At 37.7% G+C, this 12,315-nt stretch overlaps 1 protein-coding gene across 1 annotated transcript; it reads right to left on the bottom strand.

Annotated features, from left to right (window-relative positions):
- Positions 1-591: 591 nt before the first annotated feature.
- LOC116532469 (olfactory receptor 1361-like) lies at positions 592-2,590 on the bottom strand. Its single transcript, XM_032251638.1, has one exon. The coding sequence runs from the start codon at positions 1,522-1,524 to the stop codon at positions 592-594; it is 933 nt and encodes a 310-aa protein (XP_032107529.1). The 5' UTR covers positions 1,525-2,590.
- Positions 2,591-12,315: the final 9,725 nt, after the last annotated feature.

Below are 12,315 nucleotides of genomic sequence, written 5' to 3'. Positions count from 1 at the left end.
GGGCATTTAGACTAGCACAGTCCAATCGCTTTATTTTACACGTTTGGAAACCAAGGCTCAGAGTCCTCAAGTGATTGTGCAGCTGTCACACAGTTCATTAATGGCAAAGGCAGTGCTGAAACCCAGGACTTAAAACCTCCTTCTTATTCTTCCATAGAACGCTGTCTGTTCAAGTGTAAAGTATCTGAATATTTCCGTTTTATTTCATTCTACCAGACATAATGAATCCTATGTTCTTGGGCTGTAAATAACTTCTGGAATTCTTTATAACTTGAGCTAAACAAAAATTTAGACTTCTGTTTTCATTTTATATGCATACAATCCCCCACATGCAGACTTCTCTTAGGCGTTTGGCAAAAACAAACAACAATTCTGAGAGTGGATAATGAACTAGTTAGCGCATGGACATTTTGTGAAAATGATTACAGATGGCTAATATCACTGGTTCCCTCCCTGTCTATTTCAAAATGTAAACATGGCAACAACGAAGTCTTGGGCTCAGGGACGCTACAGTGGTTGGGCTTTCAGGAGACTGATCAACTCTTAGCTCTGAGTCTTGGAGTCAGGAGCCTAAGGTCTTGAGAAAGGGTGCTAGGATGTTTTTATTCCAATCAGTTTTCCCAGTGCCCCCTTCATATCCCTGTTCCTCAGGCTGTAGAGGAAGAGGTTCAACATGGGAGTCACCACCGTGTACATGACTGAGAAGACTCTGTCCTTTCCATCTGAGTGGGATGATGGAGGACATAAATAGACACCAATAGCTGTGCCGTAAAACAGAGAGACCACAGAGAGGTGGGAAGTGCAGCTGGAGAAGGCCCTTTGTTTACCTCTTGGGGAATCAATTCTCAGGATGGCCAATGCAATGTAAAAGTAGGACACAAGGATGCAGACAAAGGGTGCAATCAGCAGTGTTCCTGCCACGAGGATGAGCACCAGATCGTTGACGTAAGTACTGGAGCAGGCCAGCTTCAGGAGTGGGACCAGATCACAGAAGAAGTGAGGGATAATATTCGGACCACAGAAGGAAAGCCTGGTCACTAGGAGGGTATGCACTAGGGCATGTAAAATAGTGGTCACCCATGACACAACCACCAACAGGACACAGCGCTGGGAGTTCATGGTCATGGCATAATGGAGGGGATAGCTGATGGCCACATAGCGGTCAAGGGCCATCACAGCCAGGAGAAGGTTGTCCAGATCTGCAAATAGGCCAAAGAAATAGAGTTGTGTCAGACACCCCCCATAAGAAATCAGCTTAATTCTTGAGCTAATATGATCTAGCATCTTGGGAATTATTGTGGAGACAAAGCCAATGTCAGAAAAGGACAGATTGGCCAGGAAGAGGTACATGGGGGTGTGGAGGTGCAGGTCAGAACCAATGGCCAGGATGATGAGCAGGTTCCCCATCACAGTGACCAGGTACATGACCAGGAAAAGTGCAAACAGGAGAGGCTGCAGCTCCAGGTGTTCAGAGAAGCCCATGAGAAGAAATTCATAGATGCGGGTCTGGTTTCTTCTGTCCATGTCTCAAATTCTGTGTGAAATAAATGTTTTTATAATATAAATAGCAAAAGAGTACAATAATGCTGTTTGAAAAGTACTTCGAACTCCTGTTTTAAAAATTCTGTGGTTAAATAATTCTGTTTTGTTAAAGCTTGGATTTATTATTGTGCATGTTAAAAAGTTTGGGTCAGACCATTTGTCAAGTTATCAACTGGTGTCAGTATTTGATATCTAAGTCTCCTTCAAATTGTTTCAGCTATTCCTATGATACATATAAGCCACCATGTAAAAGCGTGCCTTGGATTGTACATATCCTATCTGTTTACAGTAATACTTTTCACTTAGTAATAATATAATTAAGTAAAAAGGTAAAACACCTGAACATTGTGTATATAGATAGTTCCATTTTAGTAAAAGTGAAACAAGTGTTTGTGTATGAATAAGAATACTGTCTAGAAGAACACATGCAAAAGATAGTGTTTTCTTCAGGGAGTGAGTGTGAGGGGAAGGGTGCTGGGTGTCAACTTCTGTATCACTCAAATTTTTTACTAGCACATATTATTTTTGAAATTAAAAGATTATTTTTAAGTGTGATGGATATAAGGGGTTGAATTAATTTAAGTGGTGGTCCAGAAGCCAGTATGGAGATTTTGGGAGACCCAGAATTCTGACTAGTTAACCAGGGTGTCATCTCTACAAGGCAACCCTGGCAAGTAAATAGGAGAACAAAAATCAAATGATTTGACTTTGTGCAAAGAAAAAAAAAAAATGAAGTTACAGAGCAAGAATTTTTCATCATAGTCACTTAGAGTAATATTCTGGCTTTCCCTATGAAAAGCTACAGAAAATGCCTTGAACACTGCTTCAGTGTCCTCCAGCATACCTGGGAATGACACATGCTTTCCCTAACAGGTCTGATACACCTCAATCACAGGTGCTTCTCACTCACAGATGCTCCTCACTCACAGATGCTTCTTACTCGGAGGTGCTCCTCACTCAGAGGGTAGGTGCCCCCACTCACAGGTGCTCCTCACTCACAGGTGTTTCTCCACTCAGTTTGGCTTCTCTTCTTCTGGCCCCTTGGATTTAAAAACCCAAACTTTAGATGGTCTATTCCAGCTACTGAATCCTTCTTTGCCTTATTATATTTATTTATGAGATTTATATATTTTAAATCTAAATAGAAGGTGTCAAATCCTTCATTTGCCCCCAAAGCCACACCTTAACTTGTCTGTAGTGCTGTTTAGAGAATACCTTGATTTGAGACTTGAATTTCTTTTTTTCCCATAGCAGCCATAGTGAGGATATACTAGGATCTCATAATTAGATAATATTGGACATTAAGTTAATCCAATTCACAACCCTGGTTCTGACACTATGAAAAAATTTGGAGTAATAATCATAGCTAATACTGGCTAAGCACTAGCCATTGCTAGGTTCTGAATTCACTTAAATGATAGCCCTGTGCACCAGCGCTGTGAATATCTTTATTTAAAAATGTAGAAATCAAAGTTCAGGGTGATGATGCAATTGCTAAAGTCCACAGTACTAGGTACTGAAGCGAAGTTCGTCTAAGTCAAAAGCCTAAGTTCTAAACGACGGTGCTACACTGCCTTTCAATATTCACTAAATCATTTTCTGACTCTAGTTCAGCCTCAAGCATATTTTCTATAAGGAGAGAATGCATCATCAGGGAATTTAAATATCCATTCAATTTGACAATTGCAGTTCTCATAGTGAATGAAGATGTAGATATTTTTGGATTATGCCTCAATCTTTTGTGAACATGATTGACGTGAGTTAAGCTACTCTGGTCCAATCCAATATCTGGACAAGATCCAGTTTTTACACTTGATTTGTACTGAGATGGAGCTACCCTGAAAGCACCAGACTCCTTCCTTCCTGGTATCTCTAGCTCCTCCCCACCAATTGCAGCCAAGTCCAGATTCAGAATTCAAGCAGATAGCAGATGTACAATGATAACTTTTGTCATATTTGTTTATGTCATCTTTACAATAAGAATTAGAAACCGGTGAACATTTATTCCTATTTATACTTTTTTTTTTTTTGCCCAAGGGATACATAATTTCAGGCTGCATGTTTTTATTAAATAATGAATAAAGAAACTTTATTATTTAATAAAAACATGCAGCCCAATTACATTGACTCCAAATAAAAATTTATTAGTATGAATTAATGTTCTCAGAATTCTCCTGATATTCTGGGCAAGCAAACTAATAACACTTAATTGACTTTGGGGAAAAGATATGTCATTTTGTTGTAATTTTATTATGATGATAGACACTGTCACACCCTGGTTAGTGGGTTGAAGCTGAACGTGTGTCTCACAATCATCTGGGGAGCATTTCTTATCCCCTATTCAAAATCTGAACTCCACTCTATCTGTACTCTTAAAAACAATGCATTAGAGTCATTTATTTGTTTCTGAGGAGAATATTTAGGTTGAACAATGTAAAGGGAAAAATATCTTTAGTTTGCACTAAGAAAATCTTAATTAGCCCTCTGCATTAAGCCTAATACTATGGGTTTGAATAATTCATTTAACATCTCTGAAACCTATTATAGTTTCCCTCTCTGTGAAGAAGAGTAACTGAATCCTTGGTTTCTCTTTTCTGGCCCCTTAGATTTAAAAACCTAAGCTTTGGATGGTCTATTTCAGTTCCTAAACACTTCTTTGTTCTAAAATGGCCTTATTATATTTGTTAGATTTATATATTTTTAAATCTAAATAAAAGGCATCAAGTCTTTCATTTGCCCCAAAGCTGCACCTTAATTTGTCTCTAGCACTGCTCGGAGAAAAGAATACCCTGACCTGGGACTTGTGTCGATGTTACAGGCTGCTGTAACATAGCCTCTTATTGCCATAAGGGAATTGTTCATGCTACTTCATACCATGACATAATCAGTCCTTCATGATTCTGTCTTCCTCTATCATGCAGTGACACTTCTCCCTCATGCCAAGCCATGCCACCTTCTCACCCGTGAAGTCACTCACAGTCCCCAAGCAACTCATCTTCCTGGCTCCATGATTTGCCATTGCTGTTCTCCCTTCCTGGGTGCCTCCTCCTCTCCACCAGGCAAGAGCTCAGGCGTCAACTTCTGAGAGTATTTTACATGTTTTCCTGTTGAAGTTCATTGCTTTATGCTCTTGCCCCTCACAGTCCTTTGTATGGGTCTCTGGTAGAATATTTGACATATTGCTTTATAATTGGCCGCTTATTCCCATTGGACTACGTATCCCTTAGCGCCAGGCACTCATTTTTATTCACCTTGTTTCTTCTTCATATGTACTTAGTAACCATCTATTCAATAAAATGGAGATAGATGGGCAGTAAAATGATTTTTAAGCTATGACAAAAATGTATGGTGTAATTATTTATCTACCAGCATTGCTTTTTACTTACATAGATAGTTAATAAAACAGGCTACCCTTAATGAAGAGCTTAGGTTACCCAGCATTAGTTTTAGTACGTAGAAGGTATTCAAAATTGTTTGTGAAAAGGAAAAAAAAAGTATTGTTGGAGGTTGAATTAGCAAATCGATTGCATATTTATAAAATACTGAATGCATGACTTGTTTATGTTTTCTATGTGAACTAAACATTCTTTTGTTTAAAAAAGAATGCTTGGAAAATTAATGCTTGAGATTCAGATTTAATATGAACACATCTGCTGGTAGGTCTGAGTATGCTCCTTTGTGATCCCTCCCAATGCTGACAAATGTTCCCCCAAATCGCTTGCTTTTCCACATTTAAAAACTTAGCAAACCTGACCTGACATCTTCCATTCATATGCCAAACCTCTCTAAGGGGTAAATGGAAATTTAAGGAAACTGTGGTTTCAGGGACTAGGGATATAGATCACAACCTGGCAAAATAGTGCTCTGGATCAAAGCTACCTAGCCACTCTAGACTTTAGTGACTAAAACTTGTTAAGTCACCTAATCCAACTCCTTTATTTAGTGAATGAGAAAACAGAATCTTAGAGGGCTGCTGAAATCATCCAAGATCAGCATTATGACTGATACCGAAAACAGGGTTCCTGAAACTATTTCCATGGACCATTCTGACTCTCTTGATTGACCAAAAACTAAGTGTGACCATAACTTACTGTCAGTTCTGAGTTGGGCCAGGAAGAGTTCCTCATTTATTCATGTTAAGGTAGAGCTTTCAGACTTCTGCTTTAGGTTCTCTCTTGTCAAGAGTAGAAAAGCTATATTTAAGAACCACATGAAAAGACCTCATCTCCCCCTATGTTTAAGGCAAAGGAGCCTCCTGAGACATGGACCCCTCTTCTGCTCCAAGGAAGGAGAAATTAGAGCAGAACCCTGGATCCTGTATCAGTCAGACTGACTAGAACCATCGGAAGAGAGGTGTTACCTACATGCAGTTTTTGGCATAATCCCCAGAGCTCCCTGCTGAAAGTAGCAGAGACATCTGGGAACTCCAGTCTCCAAAGCATTCATTGCAGGGAAAACCTGTTTTATTGCCAGCCCCAGTCCTCAAACTCTAAATGAACTTTGTGACTTGTGAAGTTCACTTATCCTCTTTGGACCTTAGTTTCATCAGGTAAATAATTCAGAAAACAAAATATTCTCTCAACAGAAATCTTATAGCTATTTTTGCCATCCTAGAGTGTGTGAGTGAACACTAAAAGCAACAACAGCAAAACACACATTTCTTTCAAGTACATGTGGAATATTTACTACGAGAGACAATACACTCAACCGCTGAAGGATATGTTTTTATTTTTGCTCATGAAATATGCAACAAGAATGATTATGTGCTGGGTCATACAAAAGCCTAAAAATCTTCAAAGAATTGAAATAACACCAAGTATGACATCCTACCTAATTGTGATTTTAATTTTTATTTCCCCAGTAACTAATGATATTGGACATCTTTTCATGTGCTTATTGGTTATTTGTATGTCTTTTTATGAATTTGTATACCCATTTTATTGGGTTGTCTTTTAATAATTTGTAAGAATTTTTAATTCATGTGTACTGTATATGAATCAATCAGCTATACATATTGTGAACATTTTCTCCCAATCTGTGGCTTAATTCTTCGTTTTCTAACATTGTCTTTTGGTGGACATAAAAGTTCAATTTAAATGAAGTCCAATTACCCATTATTCCTTCTATGGGGATTTCAAGAAACTGTGTCTTGTTTATGAAATATATTTAACTAAAGATTGTGACGACATTAACATTTTTTTCTAGGAGCTTCAAAACTTCAGCTTTCATGTTTAGGTTTTATATTAGAAAAAAATGTTTTTTAGTTAACCAGGTAACTGTATTAGTCCGTTCTCACTTGTTATAAAGAACCACCTGAAACTGGGTAATTTATGAAGCAAAGAGGTTTAATTGGCTCACAGTTCTGTATGCTGTACAGGAAGCATGGCTGGGGAGGCCTCAGGAAAATTACAATCATGGTGGAAGGTGAAGGGGAAGTAGGTACATCTTCACATGAGCAGAAGAATTGAGAACAAAGCGGGAAGCACTACATACTTTTGAACAACCAAATCTTGTGAGAAGTCACTCACTGTTGTGAGAACAGCAAGAGGGAAATCCACCTCCATGATCCATCACCTTCACCAATCCCTCCCTTAACATTGGGGATCACAATTCAACATGAGATTTGGTGGGGACACAGAGCCAAACCATATCACTGTGGGTTTATGTCTAACCTTTGTTTAATCTTTAGTTAATCTATTTTCTATTTTCATATAAACACTGTACTATCTTGCACACTGTAACTTTATGGTAAATTTGAATTTGCTTATTATCCTTTAAATGTTTTCATTATCTTTGGTGATATCCTCTTTATCAATTCAAAAATTATGATTTTAGTTTTCTTCTTTTTCTTTGATCAGTCTTGGTAAGAGTTTGTTAATTTTAGTAATCTTTTCAAAAGACCAAATTTTGGTTTGGTCAATTTTTCTCTATTGTGCAACTGCTTGCATTTCATTGCTTTTCATATTTGTCTTTATTGTTTACTTTTTTAAATTTTCTTTTGGATTAAGTTGCTTTTTTCACCTACCTACTTAATGTTGAAGTAGATACCATTGATTTTTCACCCCTTTTTTCTATTGCATGTAGTGCTAGAAATTTCTTTCAAACACTCTCTTTTGTTACCATTACTTTTAATATTTTCTAATTTTCATTGATTATTTATTAGACTCTTGAACTACTTAGAAATGCATGGCATCATTTCCAAATAATTGGTGGTTTTCTGATTATTATTATTTTTCTTGTTTAGTTCCATTGTTTTTAAATATCACACTTGGTGTTATTTCAATTCTTTGAAGAATTTTAGGCTTTTGTATGACCCAGTATATAGTCATTCTTGTTATATATTTCATGAGTAAAAATAAAAGCATATCCTTCAATGTGGTCTGTCTTAATGAATGTTCCATGTATGTTTGAAAGAGATGTGTGCTTTGCTGTTCTTGCTTTTAGTGTTCAATGAATGTTGAACTTAAATAACAGAGAGAGAGGCTCTTTAAAAGAAATAATATTTATTTGAGAATGGGCATTGCAATGGCAATATACATACCATAGTAAATGATGGCAAAGAAAGACAAAGGTTTTTAAAGGAAAGCTGAGAAAAATGGGGATTACTTGATTATTTGAGATAATTATCCTTGGCTGCAAGAATCAATAAAAAGGGTAATTCCAGTCTGAGGTGAGACAAATAGTTGCTGGGCAGATGTTCTCACAGAAGTGTTCTGTGTGTGTGTGTGAGGTTTCAGTGGCCTTTGTGGAGGGTTGTAGTTTTTTCAGTCTTTCTTTCGTGATAATTCTTATATGAGGCATTCATGTGTGGGAACCTTCCCTTTCTGGCCTTCCCTGGCTTCATTTTCCAGGGTTAATACAAGTGACACCATTTTGATCCCGATGACTTTGCCATTTCCTTCTTTTGATAAAGATTGTTCTCCAAAAGCATCACTGGTCAGTCATCCTGTTAGGTTTTGATTGCCCCTTGGTGCTGGGATGGACCTGTCCTGGGTTGTTGGTCTGATTACACATTGGAGGGAGTGACTAGTGACAAGAAGTCCATATCAAAATTCTTTTAGTCAAATTTGAACAACAAGTGAGGTTTGGAGTGAGTAATTTTTAGGCTAAGTCTATTTGGTGTCCACTGTCAAATTCAATTTTTCTTGTTCCGTAGGCACTAGCTATCACCAATATTTAACATTGTTAAAATGTTCTTATTACACAAAGCAATCTACAGATTCAGTGCAATCCCTATCAAAATACCAATGACTTTCTTCACAGAAATAAAAAAACAATTGTAGATTTTGTATGAAATCACAAAAGACCCTGAATAACCAAAGCAACCTGACAAAGCTGGAAACATCACACTACCTGACTTCAAAATATACTACAAAGCTATAGTAACCAAAACACCATGGTACTGGCAAAAAACAGAGAGATAAATAAACACCGAGATTAAGAATCGAGAACCCAGAAATAAATCCACATGTTTACAACTAAATCATTTTTGACAAAAGTGCCAAGAATATTCATTGGGAAAATTTCTTCAATAAATGGTGCTGGGAAAACTGTATATATATATATATGTATATGCAGAAGAATAAAATTGGACCTCTTACCATCTCTTACCATAAACAAAAATCAACTCTAAATGGATTAAAGACTTAAATGTAAGATCTGAAACTATGAATCTACCAGAAAAAATTGGGAAAACTCTTCAAGACATTGGTCTGGGCAGAGATTTTTTGAGTTAGACCTCAAAAGCATAGGCAATCAGAGCAAAAAATAGACAAATGAGATTACATCAAGCTAAATAGTTTCTGTACAACAAAGGAAACAATCAACAGAGTAAAGAGGTTGGTTCAACATCTGAAATTATGTAATGCAATTACTCTAATGCACAATACCAACAGAATAAAAAAAGATCATCTCAATACATGCAGAAAAGGTATTTTACAAAGTCCATCATTCTTTCAGGATAAAAACACTCAACACACTAAGAACATATTTTAAAACAAATACATGAGTTGATAGCAGAATTATTCATGATAGACAAAAAGTAGAAAAACTACAATTGTCCATCAGCTGAGAAATAAAGAAAAGGTGGTATTTCTATACACTGGAATATTATTTGGCCTTAAAAAGGAATGAAGTAATGATATATGCTACAAAATGGATGAACCTTAAAAACATTATGCTAACTGAAAGAAATCAGATTCAAAAGGCCACATATTATAAGATTCCATTTATGTAAAATGTCCAGAATAAGCAAATGTTATAGTTTACAAAAAGTAGATTAGTGGTTTCCAGGATGGAGGAGGAGGGAATGGAGAGTGACTTCTTAGTGGATATGCAATATATTTTGGGGTAATAAAAATTTTTGAAATTGATAGTAGAGATGGTTGCAAAGCATTGTGAGTATCCTAAAGTCCAGTCAGTTGTTTACTTTAAAATGGTTAAAATGATAAATTTTGTTATGTGAATTTTATCTCAATTAAAAATGTATGCCTTATGTGAATTCTAGAGTATACTAAAAATAACACAAAGTAGTAAAGACAAATTCTTCATAGTGTGAAGTAAAATGGAATTCTAAAAAATAATCTAAAAGAAGGCAAGAAAGGGGTAAAAGAGAAGGAAAAAAACAGATTTTATAGAGTGACATCACCAAGATAACAGAACAGATGATAACCCGCTCACGTCCCTCCAACAAGAATTCTGAACCCATCCACAGTCAAAAGTCCCCGTGAGAGCCTCAGGATTTAAGAGTCTGTGAAACTCTGGCAGAGCCCAAGTCCTAGGAAGTTCATTTTGAGGGTGGAAATGGTTAATCTGCTTAGTCTGTGCCCTGGTTCAAGCCCAGAAATGGCACAGCTCATCAAGAGGCTTTGCTATACATCTTCTCACAGAGAAGCAATACTCTTCTTAGTGCCAAATCTTGATTGCACCTTCTGCATCCGCATCACATTCCAGTTTATATCTTCTTTGACACTCATTAATATTATTTTTGTAATTTCCTTTTTTTTGTTTACCTCACTTTCTCACAGATTATTTTAGTGAGTGGGAGCCAGCAATCTAAGCTAAGCACCATGTTAGGAAGAACTTGAACCCAAAGACTCAGAGAAGTCGAATAGCTCACCCGAAGCTAACAGGGCCTGAAAACCTTTGGTCCAGGTTTGGAATCAAAGCAGGAATGTAAATTAGTTCAACCATTATTTGTGGAAGACAGTGTGGTGATTCCTCAAAGTCCTATAACCAGAAATACCATTTGATCCAGCAATATCATTACTGGGAGTACACCCAAAGGAATATAAATCATTCACTTACAAAGATATATGCATGTATGTTCATTGTGGCACTATTTACAATAGCGAAGATGTGGAATCAACCCAAATGCCCATTAATAATAGACTGGATAAAGAAAATGTGATTCATGTAAACCATGGAATACTGTGAAGCCAGAAAAAGGAACGAGATTATGTCCTTTGTAATGACATGGATGGAGCTGGAAGCCATTATCCTCAGCAAACTTACACAGGAACAGAAAACCAAACACCGCATGTTCTCACTTAGAAGTGGGAGCTGAGGCCAGGTGCAGTGATTCATACCTGTAATCCTAACATTTTGGGAGGCCAAGGCAGGTGGATCACCTGAGGTCAGAAGTTTGAGACTAGCCTGGCCAAAATGGCGAAACCCCACCTGTACTAAAAATGCAAAAATTAGCTGGGCATGGTGGCAGGCACCTATAATCCCAGTTACTCAGGAGGCTGAGGCAAGAGAATTGCTTGAACCTGAGAGACAGAGGTTGCAGTGAGCCAAGATCATGCCACTTCACTCTAGCCTGGGCAAAAGAGCAAAACACTAACTCTCTCAAAAAAAAAAAAAAAAAAAAAAAAATGGGGCTGATCAATGAGAACAGATGGACACAAGGAGGAGAACAACACACACTGGGGCTGTCGTGGGGCTGAGGGGAGGGAGAGCCTCAGGATAATTACACTAATGCATGCAGAGCTTAATACCTAGGTGATGGGTTGACAGGTGCAGCAAAACACCATGGCACACATTTACCTGTGTAAAAAGACTGCATGTCCTGCACATGTATCCCAGAACTTAAAAAAAAAAAAAACAACCTTCCTGTATACCACCTGCCATTCTGATTTTCTTCTACCAGAGTATCCAGCTTTCCCAGGAGATAACCCAGAGCAAACACCACACCTTAGTGTGTAGAAATACACACATATCCCTGTGGACAAGCTTATCCAATGCAAACCACTAATACACTCTGAGCTCCATCCTCACGACCTCCTTGGTGAGTGCTGAGCCTAGGAAGCCAATTTGTGAATCTAGAGCAATTAATTCACATTTGTCTATGAAAAGCAACAAGGGAAATGATACTCCAGAGGCCCAGAACCTAGAAATAGTCCTGTGACAATGTGCACAAAGAACATCTAAGATCCATCAGTGAAATCCGGTGGTTGCCTTATAGCTGGCCCAGTGCAGGCTGCAGCCCCAGATCTTCTCACCCTTCTCATTTGTTACAGGATAAGGAGAACCCTGAGCAAAAGAACTGCAGAAACAGAGTGGTTTCCTATGGTAGTGAAAGCTGTTTAGGTTAGAGAAAATACGGTGACTACTATAAGAAAGGGGCAGGGTTATGCTTTCCCTTTAAGATCCCAGTCAGCTTTCATTCTATCCTGAGATGAGCAGTGGAAGATGTGCTCTTACAGAGTGAGTTACTTATGTCTGCCTCTGCCGAGGAAGAGGTTTATGTAAGTGGCTGTGTTTCAAGGTGCT

The sequence above is a fragment of the Sapajus apella genome, unplaced genomic scaffold (assembly GCF_009761245.1).
Source record: "Sapajus apella isolate SASKATOON/1434 unplaced genomic scaffold, GSC_monkey_1.0 scaffold76, whole genome shotgun sequence".
Taxonomy (NCBI): Eukaryota; Metazoa; Chordata; class Mammalia; order Primates; family Cebidae; genus Sapajus; species Sapajus apella.
This window is presented reverse-complemented; position numbering and strand designations above follow the sequence as displayed.